This window comes from Diadema antillarum, unplaced genomic scaffold, assembly GCF_040938485.1.
Source record: "Diadema antillarum isolate AM-2024a unplaced genomic scaffold, OU_Dant_1.0 seq00000760_RagTag, whole genome shotgun sequence".
In the NCBI taxonomy this organism is placed as follows: domain Eukaryota; kingdom Metazoa; phylum Echinodermata; class Echinoidea; order Diadematoida; family Diadematidae; genus Diadema; species Diadema antillarum.
Window position 1 is genome coordinate 147,901 of NW_027271651.1, and position 24,397 is coordinate 172,297.

General features: G+C 38.4%; 1 protein-coding gene across 1 annotated transcript; it reads left to right on the plus strand.

The window, feature by feature from the left end:
* Positions 1–11,717: 11,717 nt before the first annotated feature.
* LOC139738635 (uncharacterized) lies at positions 11,718–23,945 on the plus strand. The gene is made up of 3 exons (XM_071649251.1): positions 11,718–11,839; positions 15,310–15,356; positions 23,065–23,945. Exons 1-3 carry the CDS (start codon positions 11,733–11,735, stop codon positions 23,943–23,945), a joined length of 1,035 nt encoding a protein of 344 aa, XP_071505352.1. The 5' UTR covers positions 11,718–11,732.
* The last annotated feature ends 452 nt before the right edge of the window (positions 23,946–24,397 follow it).

Below are 24,397 nucleotides of genomic sequence, written 5' to 3' on the forward strand. Positions count from 1 at the left end.
CTGTTTGATAATACTTGCTTTCATATTCACGCTAATTTCCCCGATCGTTCGACAGGCGCATGAAAATTGATCTAGTTGTTGTTAATAAACAGGACACCACCTCCAGATATCCCGGAGTAAACCGATCCTGAGTTTGTCATGGAGGAAGGAAGATAGCAATGAAAAGGATGATGTCGTACTTCAGATTTTTTTTTTCGTTAGGCAACATAAGGGTATACGGTCTCAAGAGAAAACCAACGAGAGAACGAAAATAATACGCATGTTAATGGAAATTACCATTTCTTATGCTATAAAGGAATTTCGACTTATCTTTGGTATACTCGACGGAGTCATAACGTGATGTGATTATCCATTGCTGCAGAGTCGTTACCACCCAAAGAGGGACTATTAGCGGAGGTGAAGCAACTGGGAAATCAGCTATTCATGGTTTATTGGTTAGTGCTATTTAGAATAAAAAGCAACTGAAAAAAAGTGTTTGAAATGAAAAGACAAGAAAAGGGTCAATAAATTTTGAGATGAGTAGCAGCTAAATCGATCAGATGTCGAATTAAAGTCAGCTGAGGCAGAACGAGAAAAGGTCATTCGTTCAGAGAAGAAAAATGTAATGATACTTACGAGGCTAACCCATTCAGCAGTCTTGTTCAGATATACACCATATGAATGAATATGGAGTGATTTAGGAGATAATGAAGAGAGACTGGATTGGCCCCATGAATTAGAAGGGTAGAAAGTCCTCCGAGTAAATTAGGAGACCGGGGGGGGGGGTAGATTCTTATTGTACAATCACCGACAAGCCAAAGAATTTCGTAAAAGAGGTCTAGCGGCAATGCTGACGTTGAGATTCTAGCGCTGAATTGTGCACAGGTTTGACCCTTATGTGGGTCATATCATAAAGATAAGGGTCGATTTCGTCAAGGCGACTCGCATTGATTTTGTCTGTCCAGCATTTGCCAAAGAAGTGAAGTAACTTCTCAGTTGAAGCAATTCAATCATCCTTTAAAATGGTGTATGAATGTAACAACTTTGCACATTTTCCTAATAAACGTTTGGACACTCAGTAGATCGCGAACATGACTTTGAATAAAGGATGTTTCTCTACTTGGTTAGTTAGAAATAAGAGGCTTTGTAGAAAAGAGAGACACATCTAAATGCTTGCTTCAGATGTTTCAAGATGTTTCGAGAGGGAGAATCAGGAGTGATGCAGTTGTCGCCTCGCGGAGAATCACCATCGATCGTCTCTTCAGAGTTCCGGCAGGAAAAAAAAAAAGATGAAAAAAGAGCATCTATCACGAAGTAAGTGTTGAGCCACGTTCTTGTCGCCTCATGTTAATTTAACTAATTCAAACCTTGATATTACGCCAACCCTAGTACCGGACAACCTCACCTTCGTCTTGCGCATACAAAGTGCTCGCCGAAAGGTCGCGGCCAGTCAGCCGGTGATCAATCGTGAGTGCACTAATTAAGTCATCACCCTTCGAATTGATAGTGCCGGATTCTTTTCTGACTTTTCTCAAGTTCTATATACGCATCGCTCACGTTGGGCGTCACGACTTTGAGGGTCTGGGATATCAACAAAGGTCGCTAGGGGGAATCTAATCAATTTTTGATGAGGAGCTTGAAATCAAATAATCGCACAAAAAAAAAGCAAAGAGGACCTGACCGGGTTTATCTCTTATTGGGCATTGAATGAAAATGATTTAGTGTTTGGGATTTTCTTCCTTTTACCCCCATAAGTCAGGGTGAGATTTGGTGGAAGGACACCATTCTTTGCATCACGTTCAGCAGTTGTATTGGTGGTAATTCTGAAATGCTGTGCAGGTGCACAGGTGGATTATTAATGGTTTGAAATGCAAGAACTTCATCCGTGAGTTGCCTACTGAAGACAAGCAGGTCGAGAAAAAAAAAACCTTGCACATAACCTCTCTTTAATAATTAGAAACACAATTTGTGCGTTCTCAACGGTTTTTTTTTCAAATGAATTCAGTTACAGACAGGGTGATTTAATAGGATAATGTCTGCGATTCCAGGGATGCACTTCACTAATATTTTGCATGTTGTCGAGGACTAAAAAAATCGTGGAAGCTGGATCGATTACGGGGCACTGAAGATTCAATATAAACCTTCCATTCACACGTCTATTCACATCCAAACAGAAAATCCATTCTGATCCAAAGAAAACTATTGATATCGGCAAAATGTTTACGATATAAGAAAAACCTTTATCGCTGATCTGATGACTATTTCAAGGTGTATAATTTGTGCTGAGTAGTCAGGTATTGATGTTGAAAATCCTTCCGGATGTCGATATTTCCATATCGAAGGGGGAAAAAAGAAAAGAAAGATGTAAAAACTACCGTTTTTGTCAAGAAAGCTAAACTACATGTGAGAATGAATCACTTCATCCTTGGAAAGCGGTGTCCTCTACGACATCATAGTGTTGTATGAGTGGTTAATTGCAAACACGAACGGTGCAGGCTACAGAGGCAACTGATGCATTTCTGGAGCTACTGCTCCGGATGTCTATAGAAGGTAAGATAGTGGTATGAGTTTGCAAAACTTCAAAAAGACTCCCAATCAAAGGAATTATGCCAGATAACGTTTAAGTTTCCCGACTTCTGGGAATAAATAGGTTTGTTTTCATTCACCGCGGCTCCATTCCGTTCTCTACATTCTGGTCACCCTATGTTGCAATGACCAGTCCAAAACGATGATTTCACCGATTCAACTTTCAAGCCACAAATCCTGAAAGAGTTACTTCTTATTATTTCCCATGCTCTACCCTTCGCAATACATTATTCCTTTTTAATTCAGGAATGTGTTGAAAAGACGCAACCCCATCTGACAAAAAAGGGACTTACTGATATACTGATCTTCCTGCAAGACTGAATTGAGACATTAATACAAATTGATGGTTCGAAACAAGGGGTTTTCACCTTTAAATTCTGACGCTTTTCACTTTGATACATGGTGTCACCGAGGTGTCTTTTACTACCGCGATCCCATTAAACGTTACACGTACATCTCAGTGGCGGATCCAGGGAGGACCGCAACCGGCGCACGCCCCCCCCCCCCTTTATTTTTTCGTTGAAACAAAAGAAATAAAAAGAAAAAAATGGGGGGAGGGGTGCGTGCGCCCCCCCCCCCCCCTTTAATTTTGTAAACGCGCCCCCTCTTTACGGAATTCCTGGATCTGATTGGCCTCGTCCATTATCACCTCGTGTGCAGCTCCTTTTACCTTTCAATGAGACATCACTCTTCGAATATTTCAACGGCTATCGGCCTGGATGTCAAAATAAATTCATTAGAGGCCATTATTTTCGTTCTGTTTATATCAGCCTCCTCGACTAACGTGATCTTCCTCAATGCTGATTGGTGGGAAGCAAGCGGTAACTGTGTTCCTGATTAGTGGCGCAAGTCTTCGGGTCACTTTCTATTTTAAGGGCAAAGCCACTCTCCCCTCCCCCGCGGAAAAAAAAGCGGGAGGGGAGTATGTAGCCAACCTCAATTTCACAAAATTTTGTCTGTAAATTGTGTAGTTGGCATGAATTGCAGCAAGTGCCAACCTAGAGACAGCGGGGACGTACTGGCTTTCTATTAGGTAACAAACATTACAAAATAGTCAACAATTTCTTTCCCTTCAGCGCATATTTCTTATCACAACCCCCCCCCCCCCGTGTCAACGCTGACTTTAAATGATATGAAATGCATGTAGTTTTATGATGCCCATGCACAATAATATTCAGAACTGAAGGACGTAGGCAAATCAAGAAGAAGAAAAAAAGAAGACATCAAAAAGTAGGCTATACGTTCATATTCAGCAGTTATTATTCGATCGTTCTCTTGCCAAGTTGAATGCTTTGGTCTTTTACAATTATGTTCAGTCGATTTGATGCAGGGCGCTTTAATGTCATCGTCAAACGAATAGTTGTAAACAGCTTCGAAGTCAAGGTCATTCGAATTCAATTTACGCAAACCAATATCACATGAAATAGAGGATTCAAGACAATAGTGTTAGTGACAGTCGTATGTGTGTGTGTGTGTGTGTGTGTGTGTGTGCGTGTGCGTGTGTGTGTGTGTGTGTGTGGTTGTAATGTGCTTGTTCGTAGCTTTACTTTGGTAAGGCGCCATTCTTATACACATTCCTGTATTCATATATTATAACACATGGTAATACTTGATACAGTAATATATACGTGACAAATGATTGTAGGAAATAGTCTGATACCATCAATCATGAAGAATCAGCTAAAGTACCCCAAGCGCTTTAAGTGATAACGAGGACCGAGTTTAGACGTGTTTATTGTCAACTTTCGTAATTTATTACTCTCAATAAAACCAAAATGTATCAATGGAAAAAGAAAACAAACAGCTAAAGTGCATTGTACTATGTTTCGTGTTGTGCAGATTTGCAGCTACACATCAGTGGTATACAGTAAATAATATAAACAAACTTATCTTTGGCAAAGTGGTTACAGTTTTGAAAGCTAGCAAGCATACTGGGAACAAAAAGAAATGTGTCTCATGACAATGTCTGTCAAAATTTATGGGCAGCTGGATGTGCACCCACAAGAAGATATGCGAACGTGACAGAAAATGAAATAAGTACAGTTTAATACATAAATAGACGAAGAGAGAGACAGGTATAGGCAAAGAGAGAGAGAGAAAAAAAAACCCCGCAGAACAACCGCCAGAGAAAGTAGGAAGTAGACAATGAATCAGGTCATGATTATTCAATAGTGTGGTCTAATTATTGATTTCTTGAAGAAGTGCGACTTCTGGTGAATATGTACACTGTCTTCATCCGCACCCCAATCGGGCAGCTGTCTATAGAATGCACAAATCACTTCACTGCCTGAATGCAAAACCGCCTTTTGCGTGCTTATGCAACCCCAGAGTTGGATTGCAAAAGATTAAAATGCAGAGTTGTTTTTTTGTGTGTGTGTGTGTGTGTGTTTGTGTGTATGTGTGTGTATGTGTGTATTTGTATGTGTGTATGGGTGTTTCTTACTGGCAAAGCAAATCCATGAAGTGGTTGGTTTGTCCCTTGTTAGCATGAGACACAGAAATCTGTGTTCGCCCTCGATTCAGAGACACGGTTTGGTATCTTCTTTTTTTATAACATACACTGTACAGCATATCACTTCATTTCTGTGTCACTGTGACTATAATATTATAATGTTCCTGTGTATCTCCCTCCCTCTCTCTTTCTACCTCTCTTTCTATTCCTCTCCATGTATGACATAATTATATATAGATATAACACATATACCTCTGATGATTACGTGCACTGTCTTCAAACGCACCCCGATCAATATTATATATATATATATATATATATATATATATATATATATATATATATATATATATATATATATTTATATATTTATAAGCCACATAATATTGGTATAATCATTATGTATCTCGCTGTAATCATGGACCTGCTAGGTCCATGCTGTAATCCAGCGAGCTTTCATATATCTACTTTCGTATCACACCGTCGTTGACCATTACAATATAAATTATGTGAATTACATTATACAATTTGAAGTTCCAATAATTGCTGTTGTCCTGGCAACGGAATGGTAATATGCAATTAGCTCTGCATGGTTCATATCGGTTGCAATCATCATCATAATGACTTGTGGTGCAAGTTTCGGTGTCCTGCGGAACAGGACGCAGGTAAACTGGCAACTCTCGTGCCGTTGACATGTCTTGCCCATCTTGCGCTAATTTTTGAGAAGTAGAAGGTACATTGATACAGTGTGTTTGTGTCAGTGTATGTATGTTTGGGTGTGCGGGGTGTGTGTGTGTAAAATTGATATAAATTCGTGCGTTTAAAAGCGGATTTCGTTTCTTTAAAACAGTTACAATGTAAGTTTGACATTATTTTCACAATGTTTGTGTCACTGCATTTTGTCTTTATATAGTGTAAGATTGACATTATTTTATACACTGTAAAAACATCGGTGCTAGATTTAACACCACGGGTGTTAAATCTAACACCGATCAAACTTCAATAAAGGACCACACCCACAGGTGTTGAAAATGCACTGTGATGGTGTTGAAAAGTGTTCACCTGACACTTCGTGGTGTTAATTTGACACTGTACCTGGTGTTATTTTGACACTGTACTGGTGTTAATTCAAAAATGACACCACATGGTGTTGATTTGATATTTGTTGGTGTTAATATCAGTGGTTTAACACCCGTCCAGCTTCAATAAGAGACCACACCAGCTGGTGTTACTTTGGTGTAAATTTATTTTCACATTTTTCAAAAATCTATAGTATTTTAATGTAAAATTCTTGATCGTCTTGTTTAAATCAAAAATCAACAAGAAGTGCAGTTACTAAGAAACTCTTCAAAAAACAGTTCAAAATTTGGAAATGACACCCGGAGGTGTTAATTTAACACCATAAATGAGCACCGAAAATTTAACACCTGCTCGGTGTTCACTATTTAACACCGGACTTTTTGCAGTGTACTGTGTTGTAATTAACACAGTTTGTCTTTGCATAATGATTTGTTTCTGTTTCTGTGAATGTGAATTTTGTGAAATGAAATTGAACGAAATTCGAATAGAGAATGAAAAAAAAAGTTATGTCAGCAATAACTCATTGAAATCCTCACCAGCTAAACGACAAGCCTTTAACTCTGTGGAATTTCCTTGTAAAACCCCGCCATCTTATTTCATGTCGAACCAAGGAATCGGAAGATGGATATCAAGACATGCCCGTGTCACTACGTAGAAAGTTGAAACACAGATCATATTGATGAACATAATGAAGGTGACAATCATTTCTCCGTCCAAGAAGCCCACCCCAGTCCTGCCCCACCAACAGTCCCACCTCCTGTGGGTGCACGTCAGGAGCTCGACCCCACACCCACGAGTCATACAGTTCACTAGCACGACACAAATGAACAAGGCCCACAAGCTAGACATCAGCTGAAATAGGTCCACGAGTTAGACACTGGAAAAATAAGGCCCACGAGCTCGACACTGGGCAAAACAGGCATACGAGCTCGACATCCAAGGGGCTTAGTTAATACGTAGTGTCGAGCTTATTTGCCTATAGTGTCTATAAGTTCATGGGCCTTGTTTGCCTGGTGTCTAGCTCATGGGCCTGTTTTAACTCAGTGTCCAGCTAGTGGGCTTGTTTTACTTGGTGTCTATTTCGTAGGCTGTATGACTCGTGGACCCTTCTTTAACGTCTAGCTCGTGGGCTGTATGACTCGTGGGTGTCGACCTGGTGGGATGACCCCCCCCCCCCCATGACATGAAAATATTCACTCATAGTTACAGTTGTATAGAAGAATATCATAGATGATAAAATTGATATGAAACAATACAAACTGACGGATATTTGACACAAATTACCGATCATAATACCTTTGGGTTTGGTGTTGTTGCTGTATTTTGTTCGTAAATAAGTCCAGGTTTGTCCCGATTGCTAATCGACGTAAATTTGCCTCAATGTTTCGAAATTACATCGAGATTACCGTGAATAACAAATGGACCCCAAGAATACTCTGAACTATTTTATGGAGATGATGACTGTCAGAACATTGGACCATCAAATCAAATATGTTTTGTGTATTTTATCCCCCCCCCCCCCTCCTTTCTCCCTCCCAGAATGCGTACGTCTGGTATTCAGGCCTTCTTTGAATGCTGCTCCCACGAGGTGGAGCTCACAGAATGCGTCCAAGGTAAGGACGGGAGAGATTATGGGAGACCGTGAAATTGGTTTACGAGAAAAGCGAGAAAAGCGTTTCATCTGGTCTTGATATCGCATTTGCTAACATGCAGACGCGATCATGTATCTACTTAAAACTTAGCCAACAACACGTTGTATACGCCTGTAAAATCATCCGATGCTTGCAGAGTACAAAGATGAACAAATATCACATGGAGGAGGGGAAGAGGTTGATGAAATTGAAGTAGTGGTAATTTCACCAACTGAAGTACAAGAAACAGTATACAATAGAAACAATTGTAATTGTGGTTAGTTAGAGTTACCAATATCGCATGTTTTACTGTTGTTATCATATTATTGTTATTGGTATCATCAGCATCGTTTTAATTTCATTAATTTCATATTAATCGTCAACATCAGCATTGTTCTATAATTATTGCTATCTCTATTGTTATCATTAGTTATTATATCGGCATTATCATTCTTATCAATATCAATGTCATTATTGTTGTCGGTGTTATTATTATTATTATTATTATTATCATTATTATTATTATTATTATTATTATTATTATTATTATTATTATTATTATTAGTATAATTATTATTATCGTCATTATTATCATCATTATTACCATTAGTGTTATTATGGATTTATCATTAGTGAAAGAAGCCATGGAACCGAAGTATTTTACATGCTTGAGATTCTCGCATTCCATGATATGCTACATTTTGGCCACTGACCACAGAATGCCCCTGTCGTTACGGAGGTTACTGCGACTTCATCGCCCGCAAGTGTCGCTGTCCACCGGGCCGCTCGGGTCCCCTCTGCCGCGAGACTTGCAGGACAGGAACTTATGGTATAGATTGTGTCCAGCGTTGCACATGTGGGGACGGGGCATCTTGCGACTTATACAGTGGGCTGTGCAGCTGCCATCCAAATCAAAGGTATACATGTAGTTAAAAGAGAGAAGTTTTTCTCCCCAGTAACTGTGTCTCAAGATGAAAAATATACCTGGTTGGAATTAACATGCCAGTTGTATGAATTCATATCTGAATGTGCTTGACGTTATTGAAGAGGAAAAGGCATCAAAAGTACCAAATAATCGGACTCATAATAATGGAATCAATCCTTAAAGGGATGGTATAGTATTGGTTGAGTTGAGGATTCAACTTTTAACTTTTTGCAAGATACTCTGAAACCGCTGTATGAAATGGTTAAAGAGCATATTCTAAGAGGCATTCAAACTGAGAAAGGTCGATGAATATAGCAACGCAAGAGAAAGTGTTCGTTAATGTTTGTCACAACGCTATATTGCCCATTACTTTTAAAGCTATTCGCTGCGTCTCTTTGTTCCCAGCTTAAACTGCGCTAGACAATAAAGTCAAATATTTACCATGCTTTGTGTCGGAAGATTATACGTTGGTTGTGTTTTGCAAGTATTCCTGTGCTGATGACTATAATGAATCATATGAAAAACATTTCTGTAGAATCTCACGAGCTGCATGTCTTGAATGAAAGCTTTATAGATAATTTTGCTAAAGATCCCGATTGTAAAGCTGTCAGGAGGTTTAAATTCTCGATGGCTCGTAAAACATAGAGGCCCAAATTCACGAAGGTGATACAAAGGAAACCATGGTTTAAACCATGGACAAAAACCATGGAGCGCCAAGTGTCGCAGGGAATATTTGTTACGAAATCAATCATTTCGTCGATGAAATGATTATTTTGTAACGAAATGACAACATTTTGTAACTAAATGAACATTTCGTCTTTGAAATGATAATTTTGTTTACAAAACGGTCATTTTGTCGACGAAATAACCAATTTTGTAACAAAATATTCCGCGCGACACTTGGCGCTCCATGTTTTTTGTCCATGGTTTAAACCATGGTTTCATTTGTACCACCTTCGTGAATCCGGGCCACAGTGTGTTTGGTGGAATGATTTACAGATTTGCATAGCATAAGAGTTAGCAGAGCAGATCGGCATTATGCTTGTCATATGGGGTTTCACAGCCTGTTGTAATCAAGTGATTCCGAAGAATTGCACATAATAAATTTTACTAAACCATTGCTGTGATTAGACGTTTAAAAGAAAGGATACGAACCGTATCAAGTTGTCATTCTTTAAGACTGTTCGATGTTTCTTCGGATTGCTTGCAAAATATCTATGCTTCTGAACTCACGGTAAAAGCAGACACCTTTTAGCAGCATTAAGTAAAGTACCCTACTGAAGAATTGAATAAAAAGAAGGAGTCAATCACTTTGATACGAACAGACGAAGGGTTGCACATTTCACAGAACGTTCGTTTTGATTGTGCGTCACTACTCTATTTCATTCATTTTCTTCCTTTCTTTTTATTCTGTAAAGCCGACATCCATCAGAATACAAGGGACTGAGCTCAAGTTATCAACTTATCTCAAGTTATCATTCCGCATTAGCATATTACAAGCAGAGGCTTACAGTTACATTAAGGATTCTGAAAACAACGTTCTTCATGACGCGGAGTAATCCCTTATTGTGAACGCTTTTGTTTGTTTGTTTGCTTGCTTCTTCTATTTATCGTGTTATGGATTTTTCCCCCTGTTTCATGCTTTCAGCTGTACCGTGTGCCGAGGCGGCTTCTTCGGGCCTACCTGTAAGATATCTTGTCCGTGTGACCCCGGTGTATCGTGCGACCAAACGACGGGACAGTGTCATTTGAGTATGCGTGCACGTTTTGCTTTGTGTTTAACAATTACCATTATCTCTTTATAAAATGCTTCTCTCGGTAGAGAAGATTGAGACATTATTGTATCAAATGCCAATTATGCAGTTATGGCTCTAGTTTAAAGGAGCGAGTCACATCAGATTCTAGTTAAATTCATTGCCAAACCGGGGGGGGGGGGGGGAGGAGGATCTAACTGGCAGAAAGTTGCACGTGTTATCATAAAATCATGATATCGTTCGTTAGTTGCACTGACGCTCATATTAGGTAATGTCACAATGTCCCCTGTGTCATTTTACTCCACAAAATAATCCTTAAAATGAATTCCAAATATTGAATGACTTTGCAACTAATACAGAAGACGAACCATGGTGCCATAGAATCATAATCAGTTGTCAAAGTAAATGGAATACAAATTACTCGATGCTCAGCGGATCCCTCACATAACTGGCCTGTGAAAAGTCAATAGGGCAAGATATTTCATTTTATTTCATTTCCAACAATGCAAAATATTTGCATACGCAAAATAACACAATATCAATACAATGCAGGAACGAAGAAAAAGACATAAATTAACAATGCTACGCATTACTTTTAGATGGAACTAAATTAACATTAAAGTTGCAGGAAAAGGAGAGGACGTTCTGAAAAGCCAAGCTTGCATTTTGCAGTAACCTCGTGGACAATTCAACTAAATGCTGAACAAAGTCAATTATCAGCATTCTCAGTTGCAGTAATGTTCATTAATAAACTGTTCAATACAGAACTAGTGGTTCCTCTAGTCGGTGTTGATCAACGTCTTTGGAATAATGAAATGTGGCAGTGTGAGATTGCAAAAATGGGACACGCTTTTGCTTTTTTTTTTCTTCGAAGAAAAGACCTGATGGAAAAGCAAACTATGTTGCGGTTTAGGAGACTCTCTCGCAATATTGCATTTGACGTAACCATCACGTATTCCTTGAGAAGCTTTGCAATCATGCTGTGGTCCTTGCGTGACTGAAATAGTGCAGATTTTTGTTTTCACCTGTCGCATTATCTAAGACAATAATGATGTCCAAACATTTAAGTGGTTGATTTTACCGGAATGGCGATAGCAACGAGATTTTCATTCGCAGTGGTTAGTAGTGGTTGACGCTCCTTTTTTCTTTTCTTTTTTTTTCTTTTTAATAAGGCAGTGTTCACAATCAAATCTGATGTGGGATGTGGAAACGTTATTTTCATGCATATTTTCCTTTCTTTTTTTATTTCATTTTGACTTTATTTTTTTTTCGCAGCTCCTCATTCGGATGACGACAACTTTTGGTCTGACTTCTCCCTCAGCGAAATGGCTGCCATCGCTTTGGGAGCAGCGCTGTTGGTATTTATGGTGATAGGTGGCGCCCTCCTCATTCGGTCCTGCTGTCGACGGCGATCATCTCAGATGCTAACCCTGTAAGTGTGGGCACTCTCCTGTGACGTCACTTATACACTGCAATTTCAAAAGCTCTGCAGTGTTCTATCAATCCTGGTACGCCATCACATGCCTTTCCCGCCTACAGGGTTTCTTCATTTCCAAAGCCTGATATAGTATTACAGTAGTATTTCCCATATATGTCCGTAACGTTAACCATGCAGCTGCAACATAACCAGAAAAATCAGGGGAGGGTTTTGCGAAATTTCCTGGAGATTTGGTGTGTTTTTTTTTCTGTTTATTTTGACTGTTCAGATCAAAATGGCGTTTGTTGTTTTGGGGTTACTTTAAAAGATAAAAGGTAAGACTAGGAAGAAGGGGATGAAACCGGATACATACACCGTTGTCTTATCGCATAGATATTTCTTAACAAGAAGTCGAGTCAAGGAATCTTTTTTCTTTTTTTTAACCACACGCCCAAAAATTCTGACTACATATATCTTAAATTAAAAGGTAAAATTATGATGGACAATGGAGACGTGACAGTTGACAGAGGTCGTTGACCAACAAAATCCTTTTCGTAGTTCGCTTTTACTCCCCCACCGCCCACAAGCCCGCAACCAAGACTTAGGAGACAGATTGAAAACACACAGATTGTTTTCAGACACCAAAACAAAACAAAAAAATAATACCAAAACGGTATAGCTATATCTATGTGTCTCGACACTGACTAACGCCGTATAACGAAACAAGGGTAAAAGCGTTGTTTCCAACTAGAACTCGTAACGAATTCTCTTTCCGTGTGTCGGTGACCTTATCTTACCACCTCTCATTTCTAGCGGCCACTATAACAACATGCACAGTGCAAAACTGCACATCTGTGGGCCTACGATTTTATTTTTTTTAATCTGATCGGTTTACGTGAAAATGTAATACGACGTTTCTTTGTCGAGTTTCGTGTAAGCTTTTTTTTTTCTGAACAAGGGGAAGGTTTTCCTCGTAAATTTAAAGCATTTAATATGATGGCAAAGTATGCGAATAAACTTCCTGTTGTCTGATTAATCACTGCTGAAACTACATGGGGTATTTTGTTCTTCTTCCTCTCGATGGGTAGACATGACATGCATCCGTGTTAAAGTTGACAACATATCTGACATCGGTTAACTATTCTGAGCTTGGGGTTAGTGTTGTTATAGGAGTTGAACAGGAATGTGGAGACAGTTGTGGAAATCTCCGCTGTATATCAAAGTAAAAAACAAAACATGAAGCAACATCCCATCATTCATGGTCAGGATTTTATTATGTTTCTTACTCGCTTCTCGATAGTTATCTCGTGAGCATGGCCCTTCAGCCAAGATGTTTCTCCTTTCAGATCGAGTCCTTTTTTATTATTCTGTTTTCAAAGGGTTAGTTTTGTTTGTCGAGGGTTTGTGCTAATGATGAACTTGGCAAAGAGAATGCAGATATTCAAGTGAAGCGTAACACGAACTACTGTACAATTGGTTATGTATTCTCCTTTGCTCTTCGAGTGAAGTTCTTTTTATCAGAAACTACATCGACAATCGATTTCTCCTTCTTCTGCTCCTCAAATACTTTCTGAACCAGATGTCTATTGTGCGGTTATTCTGTATGTTTGGAGTGTCTATGGTAATTGTGTGTCGTATATGTATAGTTTCGCTGGAGTTTCATTGCATCCATTCTTGACAGGCCTCTTCTCCCTCCCTCATGACCTACCACTGTTCGATTACTCTCATCTGCCAGGCCACTTTAAGTTCATCAATTCCTCAATAACACGGAAAGCATATCAGTGTATGATATTATAATTTTTGTTTTGTTTTGTTTGTTTTTTAGTTCCGAACAATGCTACGCCCTCGCAAAGATCCGCTGACAGTATTATGCGTGACAGAAGCCCACGCTTTTAAACAGAAGACGTGTAGGGGTATACCCATGCAACTGCTCAGATGCCATAGAAACGCCAAATGAAAATAAAAACCGAATTAAAGGACAGCTTGCATAGTATTGGTTAAAAAGAAGAACCATGAAATGAACATCATTCTCCCAAAGAGAAAGATGTATTGAGTAAATGAATAAATGCAGTGAACTCGAAATACTGAATCGGCGAAAGAATGAACGATCTCTGATAGTTCTTTACTAAAATGCTTTTTTTTTTTCACTGAATCCGTTTGTTTCAAGCAAATTCGCTTGCCTAACAAGATTTGAGTGACAAAACTTTCCTCATACGTGTTGACTTGTGTTGTGAAGGTCGGTAACTGAAAGACACTTTCAAGTACAAACTGAGAGATAAAAAGCACTGTCTCAATCGAGAACTGCCTTTTGAGCTACCCAGTTAATTTAACACCATGTTAGATCACAAGATGTCACATTGTTATTTGAAATTGATCTGACGTTATTCATTGGCCCAATCTGGCACATCTCATTAAAATTGTGTGGATACAATATCAGTGCTTACGCGGGATGACAATATCTCAACTGGTGTAAACATTCGCCTTGAAACAAAGTCTTGAGAATGCGTTATCCAAGCTTCTTCAGATTTTTGACCAGTCATAATGCCTCCCGGACGTTCATACGCCGAGAAAAACTACACAATGTGTGACCGACTGATGGGTTACTGCTTCTGATTGGTTTTGGTTATAAAGTGGGGCAGATTTGATATGGCGGGAAGAAAAGAAAGAAAGAAAGAAAAAGACCTGCCAAAATCAGAAACCCGATTTCTTTGACTTGCTCAGACTTTCGTTATTTCCAGATAGAACTGGACGTCAGGGATGACTATTCCATGAAACAGACTATAGGTCACTTAAAAAAAGAGAGAAACAAAGGAAACTCATCATAAACGACAAAGACCAACAATTCAAAAGAACTTTCACCCACACCGTGCCAGTAACAGGGGAGTCCCGTCCTTTGTCAGCCCCCGAGTCCGTCCGGGGGACCAAGGACGACCAGATGGGGAAAGGTAGATGAGCGGAAACCAACGTGATTACACATGCACCGAGCTCTTTTGTGACTCATTTCTTTAATATTGTTTCTTCTTTGTTTCGAGTGGACGTGGGAATGGGGGGGGGGGGGAGATGATCTAGAAGCATCAGCAACTATTTGATATGTACATAATTAATGCATCTATGACAGATAACTCTGATATTTCTCTGATACTAATAATTAAAGGTTACTGCTAGTAATAGGGGAACCCTTCCCCCAAAATGATGGCATTTTATCGGAAAGCAAGAATGGTCTTCGCAATCAAAATAAAACAGAACAATAAATGAATAATAAGAGCAGGCTGCCAACTGCATGTCTGCATTGTCCTGTTTAGGAATGTAGACGGGGAAGTCAGTTTTTTTAATACGATGACCTTCAATAAGATTTATGTCGGATATGTTTTCGCTTCCTCTTAACTGAAACTACGTAAACCTTGCTACAAAGCTTGTGATCTTATTTCCGTCGATCTATCTAGCCTTCCATTTATTTATCTATCCATCTATTTATCTATTTCCAGGACTCGATTGCCATCAGATGAACCGTGCAGATATACTGTCGATTCAGGTATGTAAACTCATCTTCCTCTACTATTGTCAGATAGACTAAATGCTGGACAGAAACTATTCAGCTATTCTAATAAACTGTAGCATAAAGGCTGGCTATTAAAATAAAAGAGGTCACAATACTTTTGTCTATAATTCCAAGCTGTGTACAGTGTTCTGAATCAGGCAAGCATGGATCTATGTGGCTCCTTTAACGGGCTGACTGCACTAAAGCTATGAAATTTACAACTGATCAGCGCAAACATCTGGTCAGTTTCACTTTGCAATAGGTGGGAACATACTAGTATTCGTTGGTCCATACCGTGTACCCGGATTAAGTGGTATATACAGGGCGTATAAAAAAAAAACAAACCACGTTACACTTTTGAAAAAATTGTCTAAATTACGTTTCAAAATATTTGGAAGATTTTTGTCATATTCATGGATGCCTAATAGTCTCATCTATCAAGTGCAATCAACAAAACAATTTTGTTCACGCTTGGCTGAACACTGATGCTCTTTGTCCAGAGTGTGAAAAATGACTTGCGCCAAATTGAAAAAAAAGATGGAAAATTCAGCCAGCAGTCCAAGTAAGTGCTCCCATTCAAACAAATTGCTCTTTTGCTTAAGACTTTGATTATGTTATGATAGTCTGAGATTTTTCTGTCAGCTTTATCGTAATTTGAATGATTTAATTTCTAAATGAATTGGTGAGAATTAGAGTGTGTAATTACTTCAAGATCTTTAAAGCACAGTTTTCACAATACACGGACACATCAATATCATATACCAGTTATTCATTAATATGGCCTGTGGCAGTGGTACCAAATTAATCAACATTCAAATCATTTATCCCATAAATCAATCAATTGATTGACCAATTAATAAATAAACAAATAAATAAATCAATCAATCAATCAACCCATCAATACATCAACTGATATATCAGTTAGTCAGTCATTGAGTCGTTCAATCAATCAGTGCATCAACCTAATAATCAATCACTTTTCAGTCATTGAAATAATCAATTGGCTGATCGAATGAATAAGTTAACAAATAAATAAGTTTTTCAAACATTGATCAGCCTTTAAGCCACGGGGGGGGGGGGGTGATATTCCCTATGTCGATCTGCCACTTTAAACATGCATACAAGTGTGACTGCACCTGATTGATTAAATGAATGATTAATTGATTGATTGATTGATTGATTGATTGATTGATTGATTGATTGAATGATTGATTGATTGTTTGCTTGCTTGCTTGCTTGATTGATTGATTGATTGATTGATTGATTGATTGATTGATGGATGGATGGATTGATTGATTGATTAGATTGATTGAACTGAATGAATGATCTGAGGATGCATTAATAATGTGCTTTTCTTCTTGACTCAGTGACTGGCATGTGGGTTCGATATGTCTATGCATGATTTGTGATAAATGTGCTTAAAAGATCTTGATGTCGTTAATCAACCTTCCATAACACAATGGAATCATTTAAAACGTGACAGAAAATCGCCAGAAAAATTGTCATAACATAATCAAAACTGTGAGCAAAAGAGCAATTTGTTTGAATGAGAACACTTATTTGGACTGCTGGCTGAATTTTCCATCTTCTTTCAATTTGGCGCAAGTCATTTTTCACACTCTGGACAAAGAGCGTCAGTGTTTAGCAAGGGGGAATAAAAATTTGTTTTCTTGATTGCACTTGATAGATGAGACTTTTGGGCATCCATAAATATGAAAAAAATCTCCGAAACATTTTGAGATGTAATCATGAAAAATTTTTCAAAAGCAACTTTTTATATACGCTCTGTAGTCACTTAACTTGAACATGTAGGCTTATTATGGCAACTTCCTTATATTAAAGACCCTGTCAAACACATACACACACACACACACACACACTTACGTACACACGCAGACACACACACACACACACACAAACACACACTTTTTTTTGTTTTTCAACGATGTTTATTCTGTTCCATTCAAAGTAATAGAAAAAAAATAACAATTTTCAGTTGCTACAATTGAAATGACGAAAATATAAATTTGTGATCATAATAGCAAATTTGCTATTGCTGTACATAATGACATAACAAAAATTACATTTTCATAAACAATTATCAATTTACATACAGTCACTTCCCCTATGCTCTCAAAAAAAAATTGCTTAAATTTAACAGTGATAATTCAATTCTTCTAGCATTAATCTTAATAATCATCCAAATGAATTATGCAGCAAAACTATACAATAATAAATAATGGAACCATATTATTTATCAACCAATACCCGCCCACCTACTAACTCATATCCCTTCCTGAGTCCCTATGACCACCCCCACCAGTTCCCTCCCTTCCTGTTTCCTCCCCCACCCCTATCTGTACACATGCAACACACAAAACACACACAAACACACCCATACACACACACACATACACATGCACCTAATTTGGTTAACTGCTCTTGCCTACACATCACAATATAATAAATATAGTTATATAATCAGCCCGCCCACAGGCTGACAGGAACGCATGGGAAAGGAGGGGGAGAAAATTATTTCCCGTTCTAGATTTAAAAATGATGTATTTTATTAAAATAATAAAAGTATTTACACATTTTGATCTATTTGAATAACCCGAGATTCCCCCAAATATATCTCTCCAATCCATGTTCCTTAACTCATTTATATCAAAATAATTAATTATGAATTCCCATAACGGTTTCACTTTAACACACAGTGTAAGAATAAGTGCAGATAAGTTTCAGGCTCATGTTGGCAGAAGGAACAAAGGCTGTCTGTTACAAAACCAAACTTCATTAAACGCTCCTTAGTGTAAACTACGCCATGTAACATCATAAATTGAAATTCTCTATATTTTCTTATCAATGTACACTTACTCGGTTTAATAAAAAGATCTTTTATTTCTTTGTTTGTATAATCATAGCTACTGTGGTCATCTTTAATTTGTAAAACATAAGATGACTGTAAATCTTCCACCATAGCCTCATATATTTTTCTCGATTTTAAAACTTGCAAATTTACTCTCTGACCAGCAAAAATCAATTTTAAGTCAAAGTTTGTGGAATCAACTTGCTGAAGTGTACCTGCTCTCATAGAGTCCTTCCATTTCTGGGGTATAGCATTAAATGTATCATTCAGTTTAAGCAATTCTTCTACCTTAAAACCAAGACCCAAGCTTTGAAAATGTGACTGAGATCTCAAATGACCGTTATCTAATATATCTTGTATTGTAATTATTCCTGCATCAAATAAATCTCTATGAAAAAACATCCTACCTGCTATGCGTACACTCCTATTATTAAATATTATTGGATTTACAACCTCATTTTCCAATTGTCTATATTTATAGATATCGAGCCAAACCTTCAATATTTCCGAATAAAAAGGTGGTACATTATCTGTCATAATAGATGAATCAAAGTCACACATAAACAGGAATCTACATCCTACTGTACTAAAACAGAAGTAAAAAAATAATTTCCATCCAACTTCTTTTTCCCCATATAGAAGGCGTTTTAGCCACATAATACGTTGTGCCTTAACAATTAATAACCGAAAGTTCGTCATTCTTAAACCCCCAAACTCATAATCTTGATACATAATATTTCTCTTTATACGGTCTTTTCCATGCCATAAGAAATCAAAGGTAATTTTTTCGACTTCTGAAAATACCCACTGAGGAACAACAACACACACACACACACACACACACACACACACACGCACACGCACACACACATGTGCACATACACAAGCATGCTACCATAGACACGCAGACAGACGGGAATGCCCGTTCTGCGGCTGGCCCAGAACAATATGGAAGGGAATTCCCCGAAGCAGGATTCCCGAATGATATGCGAAGTGTTAAGTTTGATAGCATTTCATACGATGGGTTATTATATTTTGTTCAAAAGCACATTCAGCATAACTTAATAAAGTCGTTGGCGGAGTGTGGGTGAGTTGTATGCTTTCCAGTGCCAAAACGTTATCCTCTGCAGCTGCAGAGACACAAAAAAGGCTATATAATACCATTGTAAGTGAGAAATCCACAATTCCCGAGTGGTTTCCATTTTAGATACTGGCAAATTAACACAACACATTAAAACCGGCTTAATGACTGGAGACGGATGTTGTAAATGGCATCAATTATGTCGATAATGTGAATTGCATAGCGAAGAGTCAAGGATATAAATTTTGCTGCCTGTATATATATATATATATATATATATATATATATATATATATATATATATATATATATATATATACATATATATATATATATATATTGAATTTGCGCTGTAGGCCTCCCGGTTTGGCATTGATGAATGAATTATATTATTGGCTATATAGTGATATCAAGAGTACAAAGGAACACTATGAATGCATCATAGCAAAAATATCATCGTCTTCCTACCTTATTGGAATGGAGGACATTCTGTCAATCCAACCGCTCCCCCCCCCCCAAAAAAAAAAAAATAGGATTAAAGAGAAAATAATGAGTTATAGACAGGATAAACATGCTTACAGCAAGATCATTGATTGTTCATAGAATTGGAATCTATATCTGAATCAGCCCTGTCGTATGAAGTCTAGTTCGGATGATGTTCGTTATTCCGAATATTCCGATTCGTTGATCCTAAAAAGAAATAAGATTCCTCATTCCGAAGATTTTTTATTTCAAAACACACAGATTCCCTCTACGATATATGTTCGTTACTCCGAGCAGTTGTGGCGTTATTTCGAAGGTTCGTTACTCCGAAAATACATCTGGGATAACGAAACTTCGGAATAACAAACTTTTTTTTTTTTAAATTCATGTGCCATATCCCACATTTCATACAAGTTTTATATTCCATTTGATTTGAAGCAGAAATGTTTTTCACACAATGGTCAGTTTGAACCAATAATGCACAAATGCATAAGGACAATATAATTGACGTGTAATAGGAGGAACCCACTAAAAAGCAAAGCTTGTAGGATGTGGGCTCCAAAAATATAACATAGGGTTTTAGTACAGTATATCAACGTCAGAAGTGACGTAACATGCAAAAATACAGGATATCGAGAATATTACAAAGTTTACGGGATGTACAAAGTATAGTATATAATGTTTATGATTAACTTATGGTATAAATGCTAAACCTTTGGAACCAAACCTTTGGAACAACGAACTGTTACTCTCTTTCATTTGTTAACATAATGTATTTTAGTCGAATGGGGATTTTTTAATATCAATCTACGCTAAGTTGCCCCGTGCTTTTCTGATATCATTGTCAGGGTAGGATTGCAACTGACGATGACCGCTACATTTGACCCTCTGAATCCATAATCCAGCTCCATAATTATCTTGTTCTTTCCCTTGTACACCCAGTTCCCGAAGTCGAAGGGTTCAAAGATAGCTGTAACTGGAATTACACAGACACAAGTTGTATGGCCACAATTTTTAAGAATAACAAAAACGACAGCTTATAGCAGAGGTGTCCGTGTGGCTCACAAAGCAAAGAGTAGAATTAATTCAGAGAACAACAAAAAAGGTAGTAAAAACTGTGATAGACTTTCAATAATCAAACCTGCTTGATTGAGTAATCATATCAGGAATAAGCAGGAATGAATAACCCCCATTGAATTATACTATAACCGTTGTACGTTTACGTTTACACTATGTACTTTACCGTAAATGATATTTCTATAGGGGGAAAGGAGAGGAATTATGGAATTGTTATTTCTTTTTTGTTTGTGTATGCAGGAAGTTATGGTGTGTGGTTTGTATAGCCGAATTTAGTGTGTCATTGAATTCATGTGAATATGTATGCGTGTGCAAGTGTGACAGTGCGAGACAAAGTGAATTCATGTACATGGGTTTGCTGTGAAGTTTCCGCCTGTGTGGGTGTGATAATGTGCCAAATAATACCCATTTGTAATCACTGGTAAGGAGAAGGACACTGACACGTTTGATATCTCTAATCAGATAATATTTCTATTTTGATCATAAGGCCAACCAAACTTGAAAAAAAGTATTGAAAGACACGTGTTGAAGGGATAAATATTTCGACACAAAGTGCTTTGTTTACATGCGCCTATAGTCATGTCTTCTTGATTTTTGGGCTTGAACAATCTTTTGTTAAATTGTCACTCACGATATGACAGTCAGTCAAACGGGGAATTGGATATGTGTTGGTCTTCAAATTTAAGTGAAATTTATTGTGGAGTAGTGAGAGAAGTTGGTTTGCTGTCTTCGCGTACATGAATAGATACCTGTTTGTAAAATATCAATACATTAAGCATTGAAATAAGGGCTCGCCGAGAGATGAATAGTATATGAAATTAGTCATAATGCGAATAGCATGTTTTTGGAGTAATAACAACGGATTTTCCTACATTGTACAACAGATTCCTCTTATAATTATTTGAGAATAATATATAAATTGATGAGAACACGTTCAAATAAGGTTATTATATTTCCGCTCGAAAAGAATGCCATGATTTCTTCATGGAGATTTTTGTGCACACGATATCATGTTTAATAACAGTCATGCCCCTCTTATAAACGATATTAGAATCGTTGAATGATCTTGAATGATACTCGAATTATAGAGACGGAAATCAAGTAGGACATTTATTCATCAGGAGAGCTGCTCTACAAGTGGTACAGTCGAGAAAGTACAGGATGAACGAACCAGTGTATGATGTGGAGTAGTGTGTTGATGACGTCAGCGCACTTTGAAGTGAGGGAGGAGGAGGGAAAACCACTTTGCTCGATTTTATTTTTCATTTTGTTTTTCTTTGTTTTTCGGTTATGTTTTGCTTTGTGTGTGTGTGTGTGTGTGTGTGTGTGTGTGTGTGTATGTGTGTGTGTGTGCTTGGCCTTGAACTGACCACCCGCCATCCTTTCAAAAATGAATAACGTCAGTGTGAAACTGTTTATTACTCATTGCAAAAACATATTACGCACTCTCAGCAAGTGTGAGCATTGTTGTTATTAATGGGCAGGGAGGAAGAGAATGAGAAGGCTACTGAACAGAATCTCGAATCATTACGACAGACACGCAGATATATCTGTGATACCAATAATATACCAATCAATAATCATAGAATGATCTAATTGAAATGTCGACTGCACTTGTCACTTCTTGATGGTTTTACAATCCGATGCTGCATGTTCTGACATAGACGAGATGTATCATGTGATACGCCTTTTTTCATTTCATTTCATTTCATTTCATTTCATTTCATTTCATTTCATTTCTTTTCATTTCACTTCATTTCTAACAAAAATGCGGAAACAGTTAGACATTTACGCATAGTTTTACAAAACTGTACAACACTGAAATAAAGGAAAACGCTGTACTGATATATCGAAACAAATTTGTTGGAAGTGGTGGGGCTGCTGAAAAGCAGGGCTTTTCTCGTCTCTTGGGTCTTTATCATCTTTCTATGCACACCACGAGCTACTCTATTGTTCAATATCGTAATGTCACGAAATTTCAGTCATTTCAAGGCATTTAAGCAACTTTGAAAGTGGCATCGGACGATCTGTCATAGTTTGTTACCATTTACATCATTCACATGTATACAGGTGTTATACTGACGGTAACTCTCATTGTTTGGTTCCTGCACTGGCGAACAGACTTAATTTTTTAATTCTTTTTGATTGTATGATTTGCCTTCTTTCTATTGCACACGCAATCCTGATCGCAGATCACGCGACGGGGGTGACGACCACCAAGCGTCATTCGGCAGTCCTTCTCACCTCCGACGGGGACGCCAGTATTTACTGGAATCAGCGAGCGAGTCACATCGAGCGCCAACTTCCCACCATACCGGGCGAAGGTCGACTGCTACGACCAGCCAGCGCTCAGCCTCTGATGCGACGGCCGTACGAGAGACGATCACTCCGCACCGACCGTGCTCCTCGCTGTGTGTCCGTGGCCTGCGGCGAGAAGCTCGAATTCGGACGCGAACCCGTGGTCGATAAGACGAAGCTGCCAATACGCCCTCCCAACGTCGGCAGGCTTAGCGGGAGTGAGGGCAACCTGTGCCTACCGATGAGAAAAGACAACTCGTATGGGTGCAGCGCCAGCGCCAGTATTCCGGACTACAGCCGTCATGGCCGCGTAAGCAAAAGAACAGGCAACTACGACCATTTGTCCAGACCTGTCAGCTGGATGTCGCACTGCTCACGTGACTCGTCACCTGAGACGTCACCTGATGGTTACCATCGATTGGAGACCCCGCCCACCTTACGCATCAAACGCCGAGATTCTAATAGTGGGACAACGCAGCCAGGTTCCAGACCCGGATCTTCGTCCAACGAGCTCGACATCCATTCCGTACCTGAGTGCGAACACGGACCAAAGCAACCTATCAAACGCAGCAATGTGGACAAGACCGATAGCTTGCCCCTGCCTGACAATAATTACGAGGAGCCGATGAAATTGATAGGAATAACGAAAGAGGGGAGGCGAAATGTTGATTTAGGACGAGGTCGGAGTTTAGAACATAGTAGGGGCACTGGGTACAAACGAACAAATTCCCAGTCTTCAGTGGAAAATATGTACGAAGTACTTACTGCCCCATAGATATCAACAATCGGTACCTTACCAGATAATTCACCGAAAGTATTAGGAGTACCTGGCTTGCACAACTTCGAGACACTATATGACGTGTTGGTAGAAAAGATTTGTGAATTCTTGAATGTCTGCACCAGATTGCCAATGAGACAACAAAGACAAGATGCACATGACATAAATAAAAAGTGACGTCATCATTGATCATCAATATTGTTCGGTGACACATTTCCGACCTTGAAATAGAGTGAGGCACAATTCCGATCCAACGTCACCACGAAACCCTGACTGTACATAAAGTTCAAAGCTGAGATTTGGTATCTTGCCTACAGTAGCAATGAGAATGAAGTCTTGAAGTGCGTAAAACGTTGGTGAAGAATAATAGACATCCGCTATTTTAAGGAACGAAAGATAAATCTTGTGTATTATGTCACCAAAAACTGTTGCTCAGGTGAAAAGTGCTT